Genomic DNA, 27,746 nt, shown 5'->3' with positions numbered 1-27,746 from the left:
TCTCTTTGTCAACAGCAAATTGCCGTTCCTCGCAGTGATGAGTGGACTCGATTTGGTCGAACACTGGCAGAAATAAATGCTAACAGAGCTGACGCAGAAGAGGAAGCTGCAACCCGCATACCAGCGTAGATCTTTGAAGACAGGCAGCAGTAGTAGACTTCTGAATGATTTGATGCAAATCTTAAAAGTGTAAGCATGTGTCAGTTCAAATAATAGCTTAAGGGGGCAATATATGGATTCAACTATGGACTTTAAAAACTTAAGATTACTGAAACTCAGATCTTGCGTTGTCACTTTTTATATATAAATTACAAGCACATTCTTGGATTTGTGTAACTTTTAATACAGTTAACTTTGACTTTGCAAGAAACTTCTTTTGCTGAAACACTAACCTGGTGTAAATTTGCTGTTGGGCTTCTGGAATTTCCACTTTGTAACAGTATCTATTTCTGAAAAGTACAAGTTCTGTTTCTAAACTTTCTATATTACATAGACTTACCTTCGTTAGGTAGTAAATGTCTGAAGCATTCTTTAATTTGAACTCTTCAAATTACCCATAGATATGCATGCATATGTTCCAAGTAAGTTTCATTGTTTATATATAGATAAGCCTCAGACTCTGGTAGTGGGTTACATATGTGAATAAAAATTTGTCTGTAGTTACAAACTTATTTGATAATTGGACCTGAATTAATGAAATACATATTTAATACCAAGTTCTTTTGTTTGAATTGGTGCATTAAAAGGTGAGACTGATTCATAAATAAATATTACATGAGCACTTGTCAGCTGCCCTGACCCCTAATCTGTATCACTTCAGTAGTTTTAAGAGTAGAAAGTTCCTGGGAGCAGCTGCTTTCATTTTATTACACACATCACAGAGTTGTTTTCTACCCCCAACCTCCACCTCCTACCATGGCAATCCGCCAAAAGGAGAAAGGCTACTGTTGTCAAATTTTTCTTTTCCAGCGGATGAGGAAGTAGACTCTGACTTAACAGAACGCAAACCGTCATGCTATAGAAATTAACTATAGACTTGCTACTAATTTTCTGTATTAAAGAAAGAGCTTTCATTGCGTTTCAACTTTTTTTCTGGTATTGAAACAAAATCTCTCAATGGCTTGAAACAGAACGGTTGATCAGTGGTTAATTTCTGTTAAAGGTTTAATTTCTGGAGTACACCTTAATACCTTATAAAGTTTCCCATCAAGACGGGGGGTGGGGGGGTGGAGGGGATGAGTTTTGTTTGCTGTTTTATTTTTAGTAAATATTCTGACTTGTACTAATCAGGCACTAGAACAGTATTGATGCCTTTAAGTCAGGACTATAGGTTTGTTTCTGGTATTAATCTGCTACACGCTTATCATTTTGCCAGAAGAGCTATTTTGTATGCTTAAAAGTAGGAAATAGCTTTACATTTCTTAACCGGCTTTATGTCCAGAAGTATTCTTACTGCTTCTGCATTGTTTGTGCTTTAAGTGTGGGGTTTTGTGTTTGGGTGGCTTTTTTTTGCGTGTGTCTCATCTCAGTTCTGTTACAAGCAGCTCACAGAGACAAAGGCAGCAGTAACAGCAGCTCTGTCTTCAGGAGGTTCTCTTCTTTCAATGGGCTTGAAAGTGAAATGTGTTTAGGCTTTCATTGCTGTTGGCTTGTCAAAAGTCGCCCCTCTTTTCAATGCAAAGTCATGCTGTTCAGTTTGACATTTACCTTGTATATTTTCCTCAACCTTGTAACAGCAGCTATCTATTCAGTTGAGAAATGTGAACTATAGAAGGAACAGGCACACCGTGTAATGATTTTTACCCTTTAGGCACAAGAACTCTTAACGAGCAGAATGTTCTGTTGTCTTACTGGTTTCTTGGGGGGGGTGGTGGTGTTTCGGAGTTGTGGTTTTTGTCGTGTTTTTTTTTTTTACTGAGACTGTTACTTCTCATTTAGTAATACATTTCCTTCAGACTTACACTTTGAGAAATTCAGTGGATAAGGCTTTCTTTCAGTGGATTGTGGCATAAACATATAGGTCATATGGCACTAGTTTTACATAATTTCAGCCTTCTAACAATCTTCTATTATTAGATTTCAGTACTGTTCTGTGTATTCATTCCTGCTTGTGTTCCTCCCTCACAAAACAGTTGAGTACAGGTTAAAAACGTTGTAAAACCTCCACCTGCAATGTAAGAGACAAACAGTGATGCTAGATACTATAAATGATCCTCCTGGGAGGTACACTGTCCAGTTTTGGAGCTGTAAGAAATACAAATGCTGTCTTGTGTTGTAAAGTCTCCTAAGGCCTTGATCAAGTCAGTCAACAAGCTGTGAGTAAAATGAAATGCCAGTGGGTACCTACCATTTTTGTATCTATTTAGAAAAGCACAGAACAAAAAATGCATGGATATGGGGGAGAGCTCCTGGGAAACTTGTCTCTAGAATAAACTGCACAGAACAGGTGATTCTTTATAAAGCCAGGAAGCCTTCTAATGGGGTTTTATATACGCATGTTGCAAAACTGTGGTCTAACTCCCAAGTTCAATGTATTGTAACCTCTAGCTCATTGAATAATATTGACGACTGAAAGATTCTACATCTTGCTTAGAGGCCAGAACTGAAGGAGGGCTTGTCTGTGTTTGTAGTCTTCAGTTTTTAAGAAGCTATTTCTTCATCAGCTGACTAAAACTCTTCATATTGGCCTGCTGTCACCTGAGCAAGAAAATAACAGAGCTTCAGGTCAGTTTATACCGTGGGGATGCAGTGTCAGGATGTTGAACCTTGAAGATGGGAGGTTGTTGTACTTCAGTAAGGCTGGAAACTCACCCACCTCTCCTCAGGCTATAAGGGTAGTGTAACTGTTTTTCCTCTAGGTCTGTAGAAATCTGGATACCCCTGTTCCCTCTCACATATTTTTGCATTTAAAAATTCCACCAGATAAAGTTTTGGCAGACATTAAGCCAGAAACAGTTCAAGCGTTCCGTTTCTCCTGTCCTTCTACTTGGCATTCCGCTCAACCGGAAATGTAAATGATCAGTTTTGCATACAAAAATAAGTCTTTTTTCCAGAATAACCTAATCTTTCAGCAGTGAAGCAATCTAGAAATAAAGAGAATGCCTTCAATGTTGTTTTTTTTTTTATATTAAAAGCTTTCAATTCTGGAAAAAAGCACCGAGTAATAAATCCTGTAAAAATTCTTGAGCCTGTTAATAACTGGCAAATACCTCACTGTGTTTTCAATCTGCTACCATAGAGGTAAGATCTATTACACATTTCGCATTACCTTGTATTTCAAGGGAATTTCTTCTTACAAAGTAGTACTGCAAAATAAAATACTGCATGTGCTCATCTCGCCACCGTGTTCTTGCACTTACATTGCATTTTAATACCTTTGCTGTAACTAGCAGTGAAACACACGCCTGCAGAGGCTGGGCACTGTACATTCATTCTTTTACATTTTAATCTGTGATTTGTGATCTGTGGAGGAAAAAACCTCACACTGGACCACTTTTCTGTAAACACAAACTAGTGAACTGATTTGAAGTGTGTTTAAATATTTTATTGTCACAATTGTTAACAAAACAACTTCAAAACATTCTGTACATTTCAAACTATTTTGAACTGCAATACCCATTATATAAATGTATGTGTATAGATGCCATGATGTCTCTGTACAAAGATGTACAATATGTACAGTAACATTAAATGCAAGCTGTGCAAGGCAAAGTCTAGGCTACAGATTCATGCCACTGGTTAAAACAAGGCATAGAACCACAGCTTCAATCAGTTCCTTGTGTGCAAATAAACAAATGCAGTATGTATAAATATTAGAAAGGAGTAATTAATTTGCAAGCTCAGTTCAGCTAGAACAACATGCAGCTGACTGGAGAAAATACAGTACTACTCTTGGGAAATTTTTCCACTGCATCACTTTGTTAGGTTGAAACATCTTTTCAGGATTCAGCTGCTACTTTTTGGTTGAGCTGCGGCGACGCCAGGAGATCGAAACTTTGGAAGATATAAACCAAATTTATTTTCTATACCAGCAAACGTAGCTGTAGCAAGTCTGTATCCACCTATGTGCTCAGGGTTAGCAGGAGGAAGATCTGTAATTCGAGTTTTTGGGGAGGGTTCTGATCCAGGACTTTTACTGTTTGAAGAAAGAGGAAAAAGAAAAAAGCTTTAAAGTTTTTTCTTAAGCCTGAATAACTTTACAAAATCTAGAGTAAATACTATAAGGCTTTTGTTTGAGTACAGAAGACAGTTAAAGTTGACCTTTGTTCATTCATTTCTATGGTCAAGTAGAATTCAGGCCACTATTTAATGGGAAATCAAGGCCATAACTGAAGTTACGTTTTTACTGATAGCTTTGTACATTCTTCTGACTTCCAGTGACAAGGGGAAAATGGGCAAAATATCTTGCTACAGTGGAAATACAAATTAGTGTATTGAATAAAAAATGGCTTTTTATCTCCTCATCTGTTTGGAAGTAGCATGCAGGTTTCCCTCAATTACATAAGGACAGGAGGATTTGAAGTACAGGTGCTCAAAGTCACTGAGTTTAAGTGGTCCCATGTCTGAAAAAAAATTCTTTTGGTACAAGCTAAAAGGAAAATATGACTTACAGGCCTCCAAAATCGACATAAAGCCATCTCTGCAGAAGTTCGTAAGTGACCAAAGTAACACCAAACTGGGGTGAAGATCTGAACACACGAGCTGTTAAATATTACAAATTGTAGCGTCAAACAAAAGAGTGTCTCGGGAGAGAAGCTAAACATTTTTAACAAGAGGTTATGTTTTTCAGAACCAGACCTGGTAAATACTGCTCTAATGTCAGTCTTTAACAAAGCAAGTGCTAAATTTGCAGATTTGGGGTCAGCCTTAATATTCAGAGCAGATTTCTCACCTCCAGCTCCCTTCCAAAAAGCTGAAGGGCCTTCTTCCCTTAGAATCTTTCTAAAGCAGTCGATAACTCCACTGTATGTTGTCTGACCAGCGCGAGCTGCCACTTGCAGTCTTGTCTTGATGACATCAGCAGGGGTTACCAAAGAAGCAGCAGGCACACCTTTTAGAAGAAAACCACATTTAATTTGCACAAAGAATCTTGTAAAAGATGAAGCACTTCTAACTGAAAAATACAACTTCAAACTTTAATACTTTTTAAAGGATTAGACACTACTAAAATTGCAAGTTCTTAACACTTCATGCTAATAAAAACCGTTGTGCTTGGTATAATAGTGTTGCATTTCTTCTACATTTAAACAATAGTAAGGAAAGTAATAATGAACTATCAACAGCAATTCTGTCAACATCTTCTAATGGTCTGTCATTAACAGTAGTTTCAAAAAGATAAAGGAGGCATTTTTGAATTTACACATATGCTATATATGCAGTAAGATCTCCATGACAAAATTTAATGGTGCAACCTTACCGTATTTGTTAATATTTTACAACATATTTTGTAAATTGCATATATAGATGATTTGGGAACATGAATCCTACGTATCCATTTGTTAAAGGTGTTAATAAGAAAGCTACTGCTTAAAACACCTATTTGACAGAAATATGTCTGCGCTGCTGTTTGGACTGTTCTGTAGGAGAGCAGATGCTGCTTACTCAGTCTTTTTATGGGTTGCCTATTGAAGGACAGTGAAGGTGTTTTACAAGCCTGCTTAGTACCAACAGCGTGATACTAGCCAACAGTGATGGAAGAACAAATCTCCACTTTCAAGGCACCACTCTCAGGCATCTAGTCAAAGGAAAGGAGAAAGTTTTCAGAAATGTACTCCACAGTATATAACTGTGTTATCTGAGATATTTCTGAATACTGTAAAAATTTCATCCTCTTTTTAAAAAAAGAGGAGCCATCTTAAATCTGACTTAAAATTTTGAAACTGATTTTGACTTCTGCTTAACTTTTACAACTGGTTAATAATTAAAAAATTAACAAGTCACTGATTTGCATACGTGTGAAAAGATTATAAACTCTAACGTGTCGCTGATCAGTTCAGGAGGTTTCAAAGGAAAACAGAAGCACCGTAGTTCAGCCTACAAGCATACACTAATAGCAACCATATGCAGATTTTCCTTTACATTCCTGCAGATACATTCAGACTGTATTCTCTGCTGCTGCACGTGCTTAGCAGGAATAGATCAAGCAATCGAGAATTTGAAATATGCAATTCTGAAAGGCAGATTCCAATACACAGTATAAAACTAGGCCTACCAGATTGACATATGTTTTTAATAGGGTTCATCGCTTGTCCTGAGTGACCCAGAAACACTAATCAAAGAGAAGCCGTGAAGCTTGCAATCTAAAAAGTCTTTATACAAGTTAAATAAAAATATTTATATGTGCTTCTATGAGTACAGTAAGCTAAATAATTTTCCATTTCTGTCAGCTCTGCATTACTTGAGAATAAACAGGGCTACGTATCTGTTCCTAGTTTCCTAGCTGGTCTCTCCCTGCCCTCTGGCACAAGGAAGAGACCAAAATGGCAAAGAGCCGGTGCGGCCAAACTCTGTATCATAAAATCCAGTGTGGGAGACTGACACACAGACAGCTCGTGACTGATGCATCTACAGTGATTCCTTATGACTGTAACAAGTAACAAAAGTTCTGTTCGGCCCAATGATGTTTCTAAACTGCACAGATGCCATCACTGAATCGTTCACAACTGAGGCTACAGGTACCTGGTTTTCATCTTAGTGATCTAATCCTTGGCAGCACAGAATCTGCCCATCTGTATCCACATTTTTAAATATCCACCACTAGAGTTCCTACATCTAGTATTCACTTGCCATTTAGTACAACCAACTTTTTATCACAGCAGCATATTCTCTTTATACTAAACGTTTTTGAGAAGCCTTAAAATACTTCAGATTTCAGAGTGTGATACTCTTAACTTCAGCTTCTTTACAAACTAATGCCCTATTTTTAGCAACTACATTTAAACAAAGTTTCTTCTCAGTTATTCAGGAATCCAAAACTAGGTAAGTCATTTTCTTCTTAGCTCTTATGATCTCTCATTTTATGTTCATCAAAGATTCAAATTAGCCTTCAACTCCGAGAGCACAGTAACAAGTAAAACCCCATTGAGACAGACAGATCAAATTTGACTACAAGTTGCTGAGCTGCATTACGCTGTTTATCCACATTATGCAAATGTAATTAGCTCTCATCAAAATTACATCGCCTCCCACTAAGGATAACAGTGATCAAATTTAGATTAAATCAGATACAATGGTACAGTACCCTTCCATTATATGGGGCTACTGAATGAATATTAAATATTACTAAAAGGAAAAAAAATTACTTCTAGAAAACAGCCTGCAGAATTACCTGCAATGGCTCCAGCTGTAAGGAGATTAAGCCCTCCCACGTGGCCATTTTCATCAGCAAGCATCAGTTTACTATGAGCATAAACAGGAAAGTAGATTGCAGAAAAGGGAATGTCTCTGAGGAAACATGCTTTGGCACCCTGTCACACAGAAAACAGACATAATACAAATAAATTTTGTAAGTAAGGTTAAAATTGATAACCAGTAAGCAGCCTGCGCCCAGAAGGTACCAATTGTTTTGATCTACCAGGTAAAGAACACGAAAAATGTCTTAGGAAACAGAAGATGTAGGGTTGAACTTGAAAAAACAATGAACCACATGTAAGTTTCTAGAAGAAGAAAGATTCAAGGTTCATGTCTAGTTCTGGTAAGCAATACATGGTACCAATCCTGCCATCGGTACCTAGGATAAACACCTTTTACGTTCGATGTGTCCCAATGTGATGAAGAAAGTGACAAAGCTCTGTCCTTACGTCTGACAACAACCCACAACCACGGAAGCAGCAAGGCAAGTCCTTGCATGCCATTTTTTCTACCAAACACAAAAGCATTACTAAAATATCAGTGAGGGCTGTAAGACCTCATACTGATCTCCACTGATCATCACCTGGTTGACTGCAGAAGCTGCACTGGAAGATCAACAAAAAGAGGGAAACCACCACGAAATAGGAGCCGTTTAGTAAGGGGAAGATGCAGGGAGACAAAGCTAGCAGCCTATGACAATACTGCAAGGAGTAGCTCCTGGCCACAAACTGGCTTAAAGAGTTCCTTAACAGAACCTTCCATGCTGTAAACACAGTGGAATACTCCTAATAAAATATACCTAATATTCTTCTTTCAGTAACTTCAGTCATCAGTCTGTTACAACTAAAACAACTCCTGTACAAAGCTCAAACAAGCCCCTATATGTTTAAAAAAATCTTATTTGCAGACCTTGAAAGCATGCATGTTACAAAACCACCGCTCCCTGCCTAAACACCCAGCTGGTGTACACCAAGCCAGCAGCCTCCACACAGGGGACCCACCTGGGGGCAGTGGCCCAGCACTTTTATTAACAGACAGCACATTGTACGAACTCTACATGGCTTAAGCAGAAGACCTGATAAAGAGAAACTCGCTCTTTCAATATTTCTACACAGATACTTTATGCCCTAAAATGAGTTATTACAGTTATTGACAAATGATAATGTAATTCTAAAGAACGGCAGAATTTTTAGTAAGCTCAATTGTTTAATTGCTGCAAACAGAAGTGTAATTTTGTCCCATGTACCTAAACACCTGCAATCTTTACGAAATGTAATGGTCATGAACTGAATTCAAAACACAAGCTTCAGCTCTAGAAGTAAATTTGCACGTTTTTATAGCATTATTGCAGGTCTATGGACAAATCACATAAGCCCATGTTTTGTAAGTGCACAGCTAATATAACTGCTGAACTTACGTATCACCCCTTGCACTGGCAGCAGATAGAGGAAGAAATACTCTTCCTTGTTTAAGAAAACTAATAGCTTCTGCTCCATTACATCTGATCTGTAATGATGGTAGTAAGTATTCCTGCAGGGAAGGAATCTGTTGACTGGCATTCTGCTGAGGTACGGTACAGTACGGGCTTTTTTTAGTGGAATTTGTTATTGACAAATCCCACCACTTAACTTCTTAGAAATCTGAATCCCACTAAACTCCCCTACTGTTTCACTGCCATCAAATTATTAAGACAAAGAGAATACCCTGCTGCAAAAGATAACAATAGAGATAACAGAGATTCAAAATAAACATAAGGAAAACACAGAGGGAAAACTAAAGAAACTTTTCACAAAACCCCACCAAACGAAATGATCAGTGCCAGAAGCCAGCAGGTCTGCAATACAGGACTCCCTGTAGCTTGGCATAAAAGCCTGAAGGATAGAATGGGGGAGTATTTTTTGTATCCCACTGCCATTAATATAGAAGTGGGTTTTCTTCTGTTTTCCACTGTGGGGCTGCCCTGCAGGAAGAGACTGGTTTTAAATTCAAGAGGTATCTTTGTTTTTAACAGTTTTTATTTCAGCAATGTAAAACTTCAGCATAAAACATAAAATGATGAAGCCACTCAAAGCAGAAATACATACCTTATAAAGACCAAGAAGGCCTAAATCTTTTATAACAGAGAGGGCACTGACTCTGGGTCCTGTAGTAATTTCTCCTGCCACCTGCAACCGAATCTTAACAATTTCCAGAGGATTAGTGAAGATGACCTGGGAAGCTCCTGCCTGCAAACCCAAAGAAAAAGAAAGTACATTGCATTACTAGAGCATGTGGTGACAGATTGGCAACTGCAAGGTGCTGAGTGCCTTCACTTCTCACTGCATTGGTTGATATTCTCATGTAAAAATATATGATAGAGTTTTAATAAAGGACCTGTTTGGAAGTTAAAAGCCTCGAATCAAAAATCATAGGTTTGTACAAAAAAAAATTTTACATTTATATGTTTATAGTCCACAGAGGTGGATTAATTCAGTTTGTCTCCGCTTTCCTCCTTTGACATCACTTTCTAGAAGTAATGGCTGTGTTTAAAAGTCTATCAGATATTACATGAAATACTAAACTAAAATAATCATTAGACTTGTGCTCCTAGAGCACCAAACACATATAAAGAATACCTTATGTTTATTCAATAATAATGCATCACCAGTGTGTAGACATATTATTTGCATTTAGTGGTGATGCTGTTTAAAAGGTGAATTTGCATTTAATGGTGTAATTTTAAATTATTAGAAAAGATGTTTGGAATTTTGTTTGGCAGCCTTTAATTGTCCTAAGTGGAAACAAAATACAAAATTTAAATAGGAAGAGTAACATTTCAAGATATGATACCAGACAGAAACAGGAGTTGTATCTTTCTCGGAGCTGAGCACGACAGATTTTACATGCAGGGAACCCTGTTAGCAGTGCTGAAGGTCTGTCTTGCAAACCTCCGAGCCACAGTGTTGCAGAGCTGCTTCAGATTCTGCACTTTAACCAAAGACTTTCAAAGAAGTAAGTTTCAGATTTGAGCAAGATTCAGTCTGACAGTTCAGTTTCAGGAGCATGTAAATCTACTTAAAAGACATGTTTAGGTTTCTCCCTGGTTTGCTGTAGGTACCACCGTTCACTTCTGGAGAAGTATGTGGTTCATCACAAAACAGCTGAATTTTGCCAAGCTTTCTTTTTCCCCTCTTCCTATGCCACCTTTTTTCAGTTAAAAATTAAAACCACTTCCTTAAAATTTATAGGGTATAACCGCTTGAATACAGCCAACTTTTAAAGGCATTTCTTCCACAATCTAAAAGCTGCTCTTAGTCCTGATCTATTCCTCCAACCCATCACATTTTAGCAAAGGAAACAGATGCAGAACATCTGCAATTAAAGCTTTTTTGACTTCTAAATCGCCCAGGAAATAAACACTCTTTGTGATGCTGGGTGGGGTGTGTGTGTGTGTGTGTGAAGTGAAATCAATAGTCTGCTGCAGCACCTCCTGGTCAGCACGCATGGTGTTCTCTGCTAATTGACTCAGAACTAATGAACATTAATCCTTTCTGCCTACAGCACAATCTTCCCCTCTCCAGCAGCAGGCAGAATGAACTTGAGATTAGCCTTGAAGCATGCTTCAGAAGTTGGTAACTTGAATTATTCTAGACTTGAGGCACAAGAGCATTGTGAATCTCAGCAGCTCTTACCGAGAATGGCCAAGCACTTGGGTAGTATCTACAAGGGGGGGATGCAGGGTGTGAAGCATCAAAATCTTCACTGACCAGGCATCCGATACCTCACTGAACCTTTACTGAGCACACTGCCATCCTTTTATTGCAAGCTCTGTTTATTACTTCACTCAATAATGACATTTAAAATCATCATTGTTATGGCTTTACTAAAGCACCTTGACCCAAACAGTGGGAGATCAACCCCTGCTTTTAATGATCTCCACTGTAGTAGTTACTGTCTTTTAATACTTCCCACTCAAATAATCTGTCTAGGTTGCTAATCTTCGTTTTATTCCCTCACTTCTTCACCTCTGAAAGAAAACCAAAGCCTACATTTTTGTGGACATTTACTGCAGCCATCAGGAAGATCACTAGAACTCCCAGGCCAGCCAAACAGATCCCATCTTCCCTGTTCCTTGGACTTGCTGCATGGTGTTTACTCAGATACCTGACACCACTTGTGTCCAAAGCCATCCTTCAGGCTCTCTTTACTTCTCACCTTTTCCTTCCCAGTTCATACACACCTATGTGGGCAAAACGGAATGGCTGTCTGCTAGGCAAAGTTCCAATCTAAATAAAATATATAAAATTCACATCTGGCAATTGTTATTTTAAACAATAACCGGTCTTTTTGTTCATATTACATTAAACAGAAAACCATTTTCAAATGTTTATCATTTCCCTACATCACTGTTAAAAGTAATTTTTGAAGATGAAACATTAAGCAGAATGCTCTTACTAAATAATACAATGCACCACACAAAAAATTCAAATAACTTTATATTTAGATGCTAAGCTAGAAATTCACTTCTAGATAATTACTAGCTACCTGCCTATTAAATATGCATCCTTTGTTTACCCATATATATGAAATTCCATTTTTTATTTTTTATGTTATAAATTAGCACATCCTACAGAGCAGCCAAAATAACTCTTTCTATTTGCCTAACACCCACCATAGAAACACAAATAGGCCAATTTGAAAACATTTCTATTTCCTACCCTGAATTCAATCTTCCTGCAATTAACATTCGCCTCTCTTAAGTGCACAACTGCCTACCTTTCTGTTAAAATCAGCAACATCCCTCTTCTGATATAGAAATGCAAAGGGAAGACTCTGAACACAACACATTTTTATAAATTAGCAGCAATACTAACTATAAATGCAATGTTACAAATTGTATATGGTTAATACAGAATTATATATTATGACTATTAAAATATGACTTGATGATTGGGGATATTGACCAAAATAAAATGTAAGGAAAACTCTAACATATGCTTATATTATCAGTAGAAAGTCATTTGAAATGCTCTTTGATTAACACTTCAAACACTGAGTATTTACAGTGTTGACAAACTTCTCAACCAGCAGCTTTCCCAAAAAGAGCTGTGACTGCCAAGATACATGGTTAAATACTCCCTATTAGCAATACGTGCTTCTATCCAAGTCTTGCCTTTTCTACCGTTAAACCTGCAGCTCAGCAAACTTTCCTGCACAGCAGTGATCCAGTTCACACGAGGAGGAGCACTGAATTCCGGGGAGCTGCCTGAATGAGTTGGGTCCTTGTACATATCACAAGTACAAATAAGAGAAGCATTGACTTTAACATAGAACATGTAACACAAGAAAACTCACTTTTTAAAAAATACACCATGAAAAAACAAATTTGAGGGTTGTTTTTTGTTTGTGTTTTCCTTTTAAGCAAAGGATCATTTCTCTATCTGACAAAGAATGTGTGATGCAGACAGCGCTGCCTGGGGAGCTGAGGAAGGGCACTCCCCAGAAGAGGATGCACAGGAGAATGACTCAAAGGATCTCCAAATAAAAATGAACGGGCAGCGTGCAGGGCTGCCATACAAATATCCACGCTTCTGTGCCAGTCATTGGCAATCGTCATCATTCTTTCTCAAAGTATCTTACTTCAGCTGTCAGCTAGGTATGTTAAATACACGCGCACATGTATATACACAGAGAGGTATACATTGCAGTCCTTGAATTTCTTTTGGAGAAGGTGCACTAAATCTAGATTTTCCCCCCATAAAAACCTCTCTTCACACATAAATTACAACAGACACTTTAAAAAAGGTTGACAAATTTGTTTCTGAATGGAGGTTATTCATACACATCAAAAATACCCGTAATAAAAGCTTCTACTTAACCTTAATGTCATGTAAAATAACTCTACAAGGAGCAAATAAAGGAACTAAATCTGACAGCAAAGGTTATGAGAGAAAAGATGTAGTTTGAGATCCCACAGCAAACGCCCCGTGACATGCCAAAGGCTAAAGGAAATACACAAATGACCTTGCAACATGAGACCTCTTGCCCTTTCCAATTCCACCCGAGAGGCATATGCTGCAGAGGGGGAGAGGCCTGTTTCGAGCCCTTCCTTCCTTCCTTTTCGAAACCACCATATCCTGGATCACAACTGTGTCCCACACAGGCAGCTAAAATAAGAAGTTACTTAAAACAGTCTGGTTTAAAAACATCAAAAGACCTTGCACTTCTTTCTCAAGGCAAAGCTGTCATTGTTCATGCACCTACAGTAATCTTACTGTCTCTTCTACTAAACAATAATGTTCTCCCTAACTTCAAATGTCTGCAACAGAGACCGACATAAAGCAGTGAAGTTTAATTCTGCTTCTAACTGTTGCTGTTTAAAGTATTATTAAAAAAGATCTTGAAGGAAAAGTAGTCTGACAGCTGTAATTCTATATTTTTTTATTTATTAAATAAAAAGAGTAACATTTTGAATTATTTTTAAAAAAAAAAAAATACTTGACATGTTCCTATTTGACTGATAAGCATATGTGTTTGTGTGTATGTATGTATATATGTAAAAATATGTATGAATATTATTTTACAAGTACATCAAAGTATTTAGACTGTTAGATTTAATATTTAAATATATAAAAGTTCTTTAATTGGTGGTAAATTTAGACCTCTAGGTGTATATATGTGCAAACACACACACACACACACACATCCTCCCACCCCCCACCCCAACTCCTAATCATCAGCAGATGCACTGCCTACACCTCCAAGGATTCTAGACCATTTCTGCGTGGCACCCCACATCCTCTTCCTCCCTGCAGCACAAATCGGAAACGTCTTTCTGATGAAACAGAATTCACCTATTCAAAATGCTAAGCACCATGCACATCGCACTGATGGAAAGAATCCATTTCTTCCTGTGTAACTCAGGAATTACAGCTTAAAATCACAGCATCTTTGTCTACTGTAACAGTACTTATGAATCATTTACATAACATTAGATGTCTACTTCAACACTGCTTCCCAGCTGAGGACGAACAGCTGCCCTGCAGCATCTTGCCCTTCACGATGTACTCACATGTGTCATGCGTGTAAGTTCCTTTGGGAAGCACTGTCCATATCAGGTATGCGCTCTCTCCTTCCCCAGCCGCTCTCGGGATACAGGCAGGCATTGCCAAAGCCTCACTCAGTCTCCCTGCAACTCAAAGCTAATGGTAGCTGAAAACTCCAAAGGCAAGAATGCAGGCTAATCACTGAATTACAATGAAATGTAATTCAATTAATTACAGTAACAGTAGGGAAAGAAACTGTTTGCTCTGAACATGCATCAGTGTGGGTAGTGCTGTTGATGATTAACAAACCAGCATACTCTCTGGAAGGTAGGAAGATGGGATATCAGTTTCATCCACCAGGGACCACAGCCCCTCTCATTGACGGGTATGACATGAGCACTCTTAACCAGGCTGTCCCACGTAGCTGTTCTGCAGTTTTCACATACAGTTTGGGAGCAGCTGGGAATAGTGGGCTCTGGCAGAGCAGACCCTGTACTTCCCAGTGCCATTTACGCTGCCCAGTGGCTAGCAGGTAGGTTTCACGGAGCACAGGGCACAGGCTGCCCACAGGAGGTCCCTGCCCTGCAGCAAGGAAGGAACCACAGCAGACCAGCAGCTGACCATATGCAGAGGCTGCTGCGTGGGGCAGTGTCTTTGTTGACAGACACAAGAATGAGACATTTCCTCTCACTGGGAACGGGAGTTTATTCCATCAGTTTATAAGAGCTGAGAAGAATTGGGGCCTGAGAGGTAAGGTTCTGGCCAAAGAGATCCAGTCTCTTGAAGTTACCGTTTCTGGAGAAGGCACATGGCTGTGGGCAGCCCCTCTGCTGGATGGCAGAGCACTTCTCGCAGACACGCCAGAGCTGAGGGCACTGAACAGCCTAGGCAGGTTCTCTTGAATCACTACTGTCTTAATGTCAAAAGGTTTCACCTGTCCTCACGGGCGGGTCTTAGAAGACCATAACACCATACATAGGCTTTGCTATGGCACTGCCATCCAGGGAGGAGAATTTGCTAGGTCTGCTGCAGCCTCTCGCAAGCTGCCTCCTCTTCCTCACAAGAATTTTTTTGGTTCCCGGTTGAGGACTGTGGCATGCATGGCGTGCTTCTGTACGGCTCCCAAGGGGGTGGGCCTTCAAAGATCAGGAAGGCCTCTGCTGTGAGCTCTATAAAATGGCTGAAAATATGGCTCCCTCATCTTGCTCACCCACTACCAGTTCCATGCCAGAAATGGTGAAAAAGTTCCTGTTAATCAGGAGAATGTTCAACACTAAACACAGGCAAATGATGGTCAGAGACAGTAATAAGTACATCTCTGAGAACTACATATGGGCATGATGCTGTTTCTTCTGATATTATGACAAGGTAAAAAGCATGTTTTGAATTTATCCTATATTTATACTGTCCTATTAGCAAAGTATTTAAGTGTCAAACAATAAAGAAAAGCCACAAAGAACCAAGTTACCCAAACCCATGTGCTGAAATAATTTTTATATATATAAAACCCAAAGAGTCCCACAGTAAACCATCATTTTATACCAACAGAGAGAGAAGGAACAGAACAAAAGAAAAATGAAGAAAGATAGCATCACCCAAACAGATAGTCTTGTATGACCCTGCATGTAGAAACAGACTGAGCTCACTTGTGGCACTTCCCCGGATGTAACTGTTAGTTAGGTCTCATAATATTTTGTAGAAAAACAGTACACAACGAACACCAGAAGTGCGAAGATCAACACGATTTCCAAGCAAGTCAACATAGAAAAGAGCTGTCACAATGAGGATGAAAAGGACCAACAAGGAGAAAAAGAAACACTAATATAGCAGCTTGCCACTGCTTCACTCAACTGATACTTTCAGACTTAGTAATAAAGATTCTGGTATTTAGGAAGAAGTGAAATTGCTAAGTGGAACTGAGCAGCAGTACAGACAGAAAAGTCATCAACTGGTAAGATATCAGATGATCCAGAGGAGGCTACAAAGAAATTAACATCCCTGAGGTTGCTAAACTGTGGCCAACTCCTCTCCTACAAAAGCTAACTTTGTTTAAAATCCTCCCAGATTGAGTGAGGTAAGTACTACTCTGAAGAAGGAGATGATAGTATCAGGTAAAACAGACAGCTAGAAGAAAGGTCTGTGTTTGGACAGATTATAAATCTGCTCAGCTTCACAGAAACATCTGAATTTCTGAAAGCTTACCTGAAACTCAGATTTCTCCTCCATTTTTGCATGTTCACTACAGTAAGACAATAAAGTTATTTTGAAAAAGGAGCACCTACCAGGAAGTGGAAAAGCCCCTAACGTAGATGGAATTTAATACTATACGTTTCAGTACAAAAGAATGTAAAATAATAAAACTGATTATCAGATGTTTGATTTTAATTATGAACTTGTAAGAACAACATAGAGAAAAACACTAATGAATTATATTCACCTCTGTTACAAATGACCTGTATGTGCTTTCTGTGTTATTGAGCTTTCCAGAAAAAAGGTTAGTTTTTTGCTAGCTATACATCACAGCTGCTTTCTCACATTTCTCAGAAAATAAACTTTGTACACTGACAGGTGAAGACTCAAGCATGTACTAGGCTGCCAAATGCAATCAGGCAGAACTATAAGCAGCCTCCCTTCAGGGCTGCTTCTTTGAATTAAAAGTTTGCAGAGGTCAACAACCTTTCTGCCCCAGGTTTTGTTGTAAGCTGGGGAGGTTTTATACCAGCCTGTCAGCCTACTCAACTGGAAGTTATTAGTGTTCTCTGCTACAAAAGAAACCTAACTCAAGCCTTAAATGTTTTATAGGGTTAAACAACTGTTGGGAATCCCACAAATGAAATTAGCCAATGTGAAAACCCAAAAGAAATCCATCAATACGAATTCAACCCACTTAAGAGATTGCCAAGAGATCCACTGAATTACAGATCTCAATCTCAGCCAAAATAGGATTTGTTTTTAAACTGTATTTATATGATGGATATAGTTAGTGTTTGGTCACGTAGCTACATTTTATACAAAGTCATTTGAACAGAAAATTCACTCATATCTGTTACCTGAATGTTACCTCATTCAGTTTTTCCACATTTTCACAACCAGAAAAATTTCACATATAGCAAGTTGAGTACATTTCTTTTCCTTCTTAAAATCTTCAGCAAGAAATATTTTTCAGACTGTTCCAGCTTTCCCCCCGCCCCAAAAGAAGCTCAAACATGATCACTATAATCCCTTCCCAAGGAGTACCTGTATCTTTCCAAACTAACCACAAACTAAACCAACACAAGCAAAAGTATGGAAAGGGAGAAAAGGCACCCTTTCCTTAGCCTTTTGTGAATAAAACCACCGCTGAAACTGACAAGTTAGAAACTGGGCCAAAATAAGTTGTTCAAGTATGTAATTCCAAGGGAACTCAACTCCGAAGTATGCAAAGCTTTCCAAACAGAAAAAAGTACTTTTTTTTTTATTTTTGTGACTGGGAGAAATAAAGAACAGTTCTGTTCAAATTGACAAAGCACACCCATTAACTGTCATTCCAACTATACCGCACACGACTGAGAATCAATTTTTCCTAGGAATATAGGATGGATACTTACACAGCCTCCAGCAAGGACCTCTGCAGGGAGTGGAATGGAACCATCTTTCTTAGTAAATTTGTCTCTGACAAAGTCATTAACCTAATAAAGACACAATACATTACACACAATTTTAAGTTACTTTTCCTCCTTAATAACATATATCAAGTATATCTGTAACCATACATATTAGAGTGGTTGTAAGTGGTCATCTTTCACACATTTTAGGAAATAAATCCTGTGTACGTTAACAAACAAAAGGATGCCAGGGGAAAAAAAAAAAAAAAAAAGATACGTACAGTTAGCTTAATAGCCTTTTCTGGAGCAACACCTATCAGCTGTGGTAACAAGCCTATAGAAACAAAGACATCATAAGGCAACATTATCTTCCTAATAGAGAAACTAGTATTTTGTAAGAGCTCTACCGAAATGCCTTTCTGCACATGGGATATGCTTTAAGATGGATAGCATTTAAGTACGTGATGCTGCCATATTCATACCCATATAATTTTATATTAAGATCTCTGCTGAAAATGGCAATTAGAACTGTGACCAAATCTGCCTTCCACAGCCAAGTCAAGTCCGACACTGTTGCTGTACAGAAGGAGAAAAAAAAAAACAACAAAAAAAAACGGTAAGGACTGAACATATACCTTGGATATGTGTACTACATAAGAGTTTGTTTGACTTTTTTAGCCCCTTAATACCATTTTCCCATAAAGCTTACAACCACTTTTTAAAATAGGATAGTAATTGTGAGATATACACATGACTGTTAAATTACCAACTCACTTCTACTTGAGTAACTAACCTGACTTTTCCAAAAGCTCCAGCCAACTAAGGATATAAAGGATTTTTTCTTGTTCAGTCCAACATGGTAGCATGAACTTTTTAAAACCCTATTACTATTAAGTATATTCTTTATCTCACCAAGAGGAAGCATTAGTGGACAGAAACTGATTTTGAAAATGCCCTTGCTCCTGGAAAATAGCTACTATCAAAATGAACTGCCATTTGACAAAAGCACATACACTTTTCTAGGAACTAATAGGTTTAAGAAAAAAAAATAAATCAGTAGATGGCAGTCTTAACTTTCTAACATACAAGATTATAACAGCATCTGTTATTTTTAAACCCATTTTCTCCACAGTCATTTTGGCACATGTACAGATTATAAAACTTAAAAGGTTTATTTTTATTAGAAGTGGGTCATTTCCTAATGTTATTCCATGGTTATGGAATATCAGTTTGTCACAAGTATTTGCCAGTTAACTAATGAAAAATCCCACGCCAATTATATCAGCTATCAGATTACAGCAACAAAACTGTATTGATGCAGCTTTCCACCACCCATGAAGTGAAAAGAACAGCTAAAAATTCATAAAAAATTCTCAAAGTACTCAACCTGCAGAATTTTTATATTACTTCCTAAAAGGCAGCTCAGAGCAAACGTAGCTAAAGTAATGCTGCGGTTAATACATGTGGTGTAGCGTTTTCTTCCAACATAGTACTTTCTCTGTGATTTACAGACTTACTATGCTGAGGAAAGGTAGTTATTAAATACAAAGAAAGGTTGACAAGAACAAAAGGAAGTGCTGCCCTCCCAGCCTGGATTTCTGATCTACCATGAGAAGAAAATCCACCTCTGCAGAGCCTACACTTTAAAAACCCAAAACTGCCAGACAAAACACCAGAAGACAAACACCCACACACACACTTTTATGCAGCTGAACTCACTGGGCACACATATTTGGTGTGCCAGAGAACCTGCAACCCTGCTTGATCTAGTGAGGGACTTTAGAAGATACTTCACTAGTTCTGAAGTTGGATGCCAGGATTCAAAAGTGTAAAATTTACTTGACCAAAAATTGGAAGTTCTTATTTAAAAATATGAACTTTCCAGTATGCATTAAGTTCTATTTTTTTAAAACTGCAGTAAACAACTACATTGTACAACTTACAATTGTACGTTGTAGTTATTACAATACAATTAGGATAATCCAGCTCAGGAATATAAAAACCCAGTAACAGACCCACAGTCGACTCCATAAATGTTTCTGTTGTTTAGTTTAATACACTCCCACAGACCATCTAATTCTACGAGTCCAAGACCTTAGTCACACACTGACCATTAACTGTAACATTTTCGAAACAACAAGAACTTCCTGTGCTAAACAACCTTAAAGGCAATTATTAAACAGACTATTAAAAGTTTAACAAACTGACACTCTGTCAAACAAGTCCATTCAACACATCAATAAAATAATTCTTGATTTTAAAGTGTTTGAGAAAGGTTAGAAAACAAAAATATAAATAACATTCAGTTTTAGAAGCTGCTGTGCAAAACCATGTGGTTGTGGGGAGGGTAGGCAAGATAAGAAAAAAAAAACAGTACTGTAAAGCAGCACTGTAGAAACAGTCTCATAACATAAGGAATATTTTCTCTCATGAGATTTAACAACAAAAAGGGAAAACAATTGACCAGTAAAATGTAATTTATAGAGATTACAGCTGTTTCATTAATATTTTCACTGACATATTCCTCCCTCACTCACACAGCAAAATCCTGCAAAATTACAAAAAACTCTTCAGCCTGAATCCACAGACTTCTACATGCAAAAACTTCTCAGATACTGTCCTTAAGGGCCACTGCCCAGTATCTTCATTGACAGAACACATTGCAAAGTGGAAAAAAAGGCTGTGATCATCACAACAGTAATTTTTGCTCCAACTAAAAAAAAAAAAAAAAAAAAAAAAAAAAAAAAGGCGTGTCAATTAATAAATACCTTACTGATGCTTATGACAATTCTGCACTTTATTCAGTTATGTGAATGACAATTAAAAATAGATAATTCAACTAAATATCAATTTCAGAGGACTGGCTAGCCTCTGGAAATAATGTAAGTCACCTTACTGATGTGATAAAAACTCTTACAGAATCTTTTCCTAAGCTAAAACAAGACGTAAGATAGCTTTCAGTTTCATATAATTGATAAAAAGTTGCTTTGAATTCTTAGCCTGTATTTTAGATAAGTTTTTTTATTTTTTTCAATCACAACTTTTACTAGTTCTACTGTTGATATTTTAAAGTAAAATAGAGCAACGTAATACAACAGCAAGTTGCAATTCGTTTTATGATTTTACCCTGTGAAAAAGAAGTCGAACTGCCTGCAAAAGTATGAGCATAAGATCTGGCATCCAATTTATAAGTACATTTCAGAATGACTGTCTTTTGTCTCTTAAAAAAAAATAATGCAGTAAAAAAGATCTTTATTCCTCAGATGCTAATCTGCTCTGGATGTTTGCCCCCAGTTTGTGAAATAACAATCATGTCCACAAAACTCACACCCCAGAAATTAGGATTTTAAAAAAACTAACCAGCAAGGAACAAATCACTGACAACAAAAAAATGCCCAGTTTTTCCTGGAAATTGTTTATGATGAACAGTGCTCAAGGGAAGCATACTGAGCTCTATAAAACAGAAGTAAAATTGTACATGATACCAAGTTTCCTGGTTTTCCCATAAGAAACTAGCTGTTGAGGTTATTTAAGAAAAAAAAAAAAGGCAGAAAATCCCTGACTTATCTATTTTTTATTCGCTTACCTCTGTAAAGACCAAAAAAGCCTTCAAAACGCAAAACCTTTTTAAAACAGTCAAAGCTGTTTTTATACATCAACTCTCCTACGACTGAGCCAGAGGAGCGCTGATTCTGCATACGAGTTTTCACCAGGTCTATGGGATATACCGCAGTAGCACCAACAGCTGTAAAAAAACATCTCAAGTATTATTTCTGCAACATCATTGTTGGTGTAATATGTAACTATTACAATGATTTTCTACAATGTTTATTTAAACACGAAGTATATATAAGCTGGTAAGATCTTTGATATGTTGGAAGAAAGAAAGGACAATTCTGAAAGCGTAGAAAAAGGTCTCAAAGAGAATGGATTACACTACTACATAAAACAAGGTATGTAAAACAAAGAAAACCATTCCGAATTACCAGTAAGGAAATCTGTTACTGGAGGAGAGTTTCAGGGGAATGTGGAGAGATACTAGAACAGAAGCAGTAAGGAAAGAAAGAGAATGGCACAACCAAAAGTGGTTCCATATACATTCAATGTATAACAAAAAATGCACATTAGATGAGACCAAGTAGTCTGGAAAGACAGTGTTAAACTAATCCACGCTGGAAAAATAGAAACCAGAAATATTACTCACCTCCCGCAACTGAGCCCAGAGTGAACCTGTAAGCTGACTCAGCGACCTGGAGCCAGATAGGCCTGCCTAACTCTTCAAAAGATTGCTGTGTGAGGAAAACAAAAGAAAAAAGAAAAAAAAAGAAGCTTGAAAATCTGCATGGGAAAACAAAGATGCCTGTGAATTCACTTCTATAGCGTTACAGAAAGAATGTGATAAAAGGTGGTAGCTTTATGTTACAACTGAGAAAAAAACAAACCAGAAATTACTATGTAACTTCCATTATACCCAATGAATGAAGCACATGTTTCAAATACTCCTTCCAGAAAATATTCTTCCTTGCATATTCCTAGCATAACTGAAACAACTATGGTCAAGCAAAAGTAGACAGAAACTCAAATCACCTTTGCTACTTTCCATTCTGTTGCCTTTGAATTTGTAAGGCATGGAACCCCCTTTTGGATCAAATAAAATTCAGTATCCCAAAAAGCAATTCAGTATCTCGCAGACAGCATCTATCAGCATGGGATATATTTTAAGATTATATATACACATTACTACATAGCATAAATACAACATTTCCAATCTTCAAAACAAGTAAAAGGTCAATTATTCCCAAAACTGTTCTCCACAAAACTTTTTCAGGCAGTTGTTAACTTCAGATTAAAAGATACACCACCATAAATGTATGTGTTCTAAATAAATACAAGTCTGCAGAGAAAATAATTGCAAAGACTCATAATCATATTATTAGATGGTTATTAGAAACAAGGTAACTAATAAACAAGATGTAAGCGTTCACAAACTTGCACTATAAAGTATGCAAGATGGGCCAAATTTTCTTCCAAATATAACTAAGGGGATTAAAGATTTTTTCTATGCAGTATAACTTGTCTGGGCTATGTAAGTGGCCAAGACAGTAACTGTTACATTCCATATTAAAGCAGATACTAAAGTCCATCTCCCAAACACAAACTTCTTAAAAGCACCCTGTATCACTAGCAGATGTGCTCCAGACAGCACAGCTGGAGTATATGCGGATCTCAGACTGCTACAGGAATCTTTGCTCTGATGCACATAATGAATTCTTACAAAGATCACTGCATGCACATTTCAGAGCTAACTCACCAAGTTATTTACTTAATATATACAACTTAATTACGTTACATTCAGCTTACTCAAGTTCTGAAAACTGGAATACCCACAGAAAGACAGCATGTACCTCAGTGTAAGCTACTCTGTTTGGACTGGTATTACATTGGACGTGCAAAAAGCTGCCTTTATTGCATACTGTTACACTGTATGCACACATTGTAGGACAAAGGCTTATGAGACTAAGATGGAATCATTACTTGTAAAAAAACATGAATTATATTTTTATACAGTTTTCCCACAAAATAAAAAGATACAGCTACCACCATTTCCTTCCACAAGGTATTTTCCTCCCCCAACAATATAGAGAACAACAGAGAAATTCCAGGTAGCACCAACATTACAAACTGCACATGTAGACTAGCACAAAAAAGCATAAATCAAACATACTGTCCTTACAAACAAATAGAAGCAATAAATCTGAAGAATGTCCTCACTATTCTCAAAATACTAAACTTTCCTATCTAAAAAAAAAAACCCAAAAATATATCACAATAGAAACAAAATAACCACAAAAATAAATTTGAACATACAGAGCAATTTCTTTTGATTCATGTAAATAAAAGACATGTGCAATACTAATACCCCAAAAAGGCTTAGATGCAGGACTGGTTCTTCATTCCACAAAATTTCTCTCCTGTTTTAGCACACCTGCTTCCTTTTAGCTGTTTTAAGGTTATTCTTTTTCTTCTAAGCTCCACACAATCCTCAGCAAAATCCATCATCACATTCAGACATTAATCTTAATGAATACATAGCTGGATGTTAAAAATCAAATTCTTTCTGAAGGAAATGTCAATTTTATATTATTAAATAAGTGTTCACAAAGTTTGCAATTTACTTGTGTGTTCAGATGGATATGTAAATGAATGTAATTAATGCTATAGCTTTCAAATCATGAATATTTATAAACAGAAAATTACTGTAGCTGTCATCCCCATAGGATAATTCAGCTGCTAAGCTTTAAGAAAATCTTACACAATGAAAAAAACTGACAATAAAGTAAACATGGTTGAAAGCAGGCTAATTTCCATTTCCACCAAACCTACATAGAGTGAATTTAGGTAAAAATTTAATTTTCCTTTAACAAGGAATTTTACAATCATATAAAAGTTATTACAGACTTAGTTTCATTTTCCAGGGACAGTAGAACCTCGCTAAGATGACATTTCTGTTTTCCACAAAGGGATATCTTCCATTTTGTCAATACAATTAAATAAGGAACATAAGGTTCACGTAGGATAAGATCTAGTAAAAGACTTCTCCTTATAAATCAAAGAACACTAGGTTATTTTCCTTTTTGCTGTCCTCTCAATACAGAATGTAGACTAGGATGAAAATACAATATATTACTCCAAGAGTGTGAAAAGAGTATATTCTGTTCTAGTGATGCATGACACTTATCTGAGCTCATTTTCTAACAGTGCCAAGCTACAAAGGTAATTCTGAAGTGTCAAACAAAACAAGTCAGTGTTGCGTCTACTCAGAAAGGTGAGTACAAAGACATTGATTTCATTAAAACCAAAGTTGGCAGTTAGGAATGTAATTACAAAACTTCATCAAAAATATTTTTTAATCTGGATAAACATTGTATACACATTTCTGCATCAATCCATTCTGTCATTCTTGTCATCAGGAATCCACAGGAAGACTGTTACCACTAAGTAGGTTTTGGACACTTATTTCATTGGCTCAGGTATGTCTAATTGCCTAAGGACAAGACAGTGGTAACATTAAGGACAGACCAGACACTGCATTTCAGACCAATTTGTATGAAAGAGAACTGAATGATCAAATCCACCTGTAATAACAGTAACCAAAATACACTCAAAGTCTCATTGTGGAAGACTTGCTATATTCCGAATAGGACAATTTTTCAACCATAGCAGTTGAGCTAATGCAAGACTTCCCTGTCACAATACGTGTTCTAGACTTTGTATTGGATGTAACTGCTTCAAGGAACCTTTCTGCAGAGCACATATAAAGCAAGCTGAGAAATAAAAAGGCTTTATAAACAAAAGCTTTCATTTTCAGATAGAGCCCTGGGACCCCTCCTGCACTGGCAAATACAGAACATTGGTGTGGTGAACAAGGCACCGGTGATTTTGCCACTGCACTGTCTCTTTGTCTCAGACCACCCTGCAGCAGAACTATCTGTCACTGGCATCACCAGGGTAGAGAATCTCAATTCCATCGTATGGGAGACAGCACAGTTTGGAATGGCTGACAAAGGTATTGCTGCAGCTGCATGTCCTCCTGCCCCGACAGCCCAGATGGCTGAGCTACTTGGGAATCAGTTGCTGAATCACTGCAATTCAGGACCAGAATTTTAACACAACTCATCACCAGCATCAGATGGACAAAAATGCTGAGCTGCAAGATGTGGCCGTTCAGCAGCTGATTCCTAAGAAGATCAGCTGTCTGTGTACCAAGCGAGGTGTGGGACGCTGGAGCAGACACCAGCTCAAGCCAGGCTATGCCCACTTGGCAGTGACAGCTCTCACGTGTCTTGGTAGGCACCCCATAAACCCTTAGCACAGACTGAGAGAGAACTGGAGTTGTTTAGATATTGTAAGAAAATGTGAACCTTCAGTATGAAAAATTACATTTATCTACTGGAGTACACAAAGATGGATTTAATCAGAACTATGGGATATGCTCATACAGGATCTTAAGACTTATATTCTACTTCCCTTTGTATATTACAGAGGGAAAGGGGATATAGAGACATCCTTGGAGAAAAATGCACTGCATCAGATGAACACCATTTTATTTTCTTGTAAAGCTTACTTAAGAATGTACAGCTTTGTGTGGAACTGCATTTCTCATTAAGTTCCAGCAGTAAAAATAAGTAAAAGATTGTGCATTAGAAACTTTCAAGATCAGATCCTGGGGTTTTGTTTTGCATAATAAACACTGATGTGCAACCAGTCTATATATTTTATGATTACGCAACCATGTAATTCGTGGTATGTATGCACATCTTCTCTTCTGAATCTGCTGTGTAACTGTTTCAAGGATTTTCTTGAGCGCATTATTATCCTTACATTATTAACAGTTGAGTTAATTCCCCCTGAACTACTCTTGTGAGAGCAGTCATCTACAAAAGGCTTCAAAAAAAGTATTCCCCTAGAATATCTCTGCAATGGAATGGACTAGAATAGAATATTTCTATTAGCAGCACAGCAGATGCCCCATTATATTGCAAGCTTTAATATCAACAGTACTTCAGATTCAAACTTAGATGAAGGTTAAGGTAAAATTTAATTCACAGCTTAGCTAGCATTAGACAGATCTGCCTGCAAAAGGAAACCTCTCAGATTATATGTTGAAACAAAAATAGCATGAAGATAAGCTGCCAAAACCCAGATGTATTTTCAACACAAACTTGAAAGATACACTGCTGGAGGTGAACAGTACGGTACCCAGTTAACTGTGGTGGAAAGTCTAAATATAAGCTAAACACATGCATAATATTTGGCCCTAAATCTTATAGTTCTTACAGTTGTACAAAGAGTCACTGCAGTAAGAAACAACTTACATTCAAAATCCTACCGCATGGGCTGGGAGTCTTATGCTGTACTATACATGTGTATGTTTAATAAGGCAACTATGATAAAAGCAAAGCTAGCAAACATGAATGTAAAATAAAGGTCTGGTGAAATAGAGGGTTAACATTCTACACCAATATTTTTCATCAGTCCCAACAAATTTAAATTCCCGTTCTACTGCCTAGGTCAGGTAGCCAACAACTACCGCACAATTCAGTGATCATTTTAGATAAATGGTTAAGCCAATCATTCATGCCTTCTTAAAAAAAAGAACACATTTGTAAGACTTGCATTTAAGAGTCATATTTTTTACTATCTGTATCGGGTTTGCATGGCAAGGTTTTTGTTGCAGGGGCTGGCTACAGGGGTGGCTTCTGTGAGATGATGCCAGAAGCTTCCCCAGTGTCTCCAAGCTGGCTCCAAGACAGACCTGCACTGGCTGAGGCTGAGTCCTTCAGCAACAGTAGTAGCACCTCTGGGACAGCATATTTAAGGGGGCGAAAAAAGAGTTGCTGTGCAACAGCATTGCAGCTGGAGAGAGGAGTGAGACTATGGGAGAGCAGCAACTCTGCAGACACCCAAGATCAGTGCAGGAGTAGGAGCAGGAGGGGCTCCAGGCACCAGAGCAGAGCTTACCCAGCAGCCCCTGGTGAAATCCATGGTGAGGCAGGCTGTGCCCCTGCAGCCCATCAAGGTCCATGGTGGAGCAGATATCCACCTGCAGCCCATTGAGAACCTCAAGCCAGAGCAGGTAGATGCCTGAAGGAGGCTGTGACCTCCTGGGAAGCCCACGCTGCAGCAGGGTTGCTGGCAGGACCTGTGATGCCATGGGGGACCCACGCTGGAGCAGTCTGTTCCTGAACGACTGCACCCATGGAAGGGACCCAGGCTGGAGCAGCTC

At 37.9% G+C, this 27,746-nt stretch overlaps 2 protein-coding genes across 8 annotated transcripts in view; one reads left to right on the top strand and one right to left on the bottom strand.

Annotated features, from left to right (window-relative positions):
* DYNC1I2 (dynein cytoplasmic 1 intermediate chain 2) overlaps positions 1–3,337 on the top strand; it is a 32,587-nt gene extending 29,250 nt beyond the window's left edge. For all 7 annotated transcript variants that reach the window (XM_080398934.1, XM_080398937.1, XM_080398933.1 and 4 more), the window contains one exon: positions 16–3,337. In XM_080398934.1, coding sequence (XP_080255060.1) covers positions 16–129 — 114 coding nt within the window. In that variant the 3' untranslated portion in view covers positions 130–3,337. The remainder of the gene's footprint in view (positions 1–15) is intronic.
* Positions 3,338–3,529: 192 nt separating this feature from the next.
* SLC25A12 (solute carrier family 25 member 12) overlaps positions 3,530–27,746 on the bottom strand; it is a 51,779-nt gene continuing 27,562 nt past the window's right edge. Inside the window, exons 10-18 of the mRNA XM_080398932.1 lie at positions 22,164–22,248; positions 21,546–21,704; positions 18,241–18,293; positions 17,963–18,043; positions 9,435–9,575; positions 7,328–7,466; positions 4,892–5,050; positions 4,611–4,701; positions 3,530–4,135 (exon numbers count right to left, since the gene is read on the bottom strand). Of these exons, the coding sequence (XP_080255058.1) occupies positions 3,946–4,135; positions 4,611–4,701; positions 4,892–5,050; positions 7,328–7,466; positions 9,435–9,575; positions 17,963–18,043; positions 18,241–18,293; positions 21,546–21,704; positions 22,164–22,248 (1,098 nt within the window). The 3' untranslated portion in view covers positions 3,530–3,945. The remainder of the gene's footprint in view (positions 4,136–4,610; positions 4,702–4,891; positions 5,051–7,327; positions 7,467–9,434; positions 9,576–17,962; positions 18,044–18,240; positions 18,294–21,545; positions 21,705–22,163; positions 22,249–27,746) is intronic.

The sequence above is a fragment of the Falco punctatus genome, assembly GCF_963210335.1.
Source record: "Falco punctatus genome assembly, chromosome: 8".
NCBI lineage: Eukaryota > Metazoa > Chordata > Aves > Falconiformes > Falconidae > Falco > Falco punctatus.
This window is presented reverse-complemented; position numbering and strand designations above follow the sequence as displayed.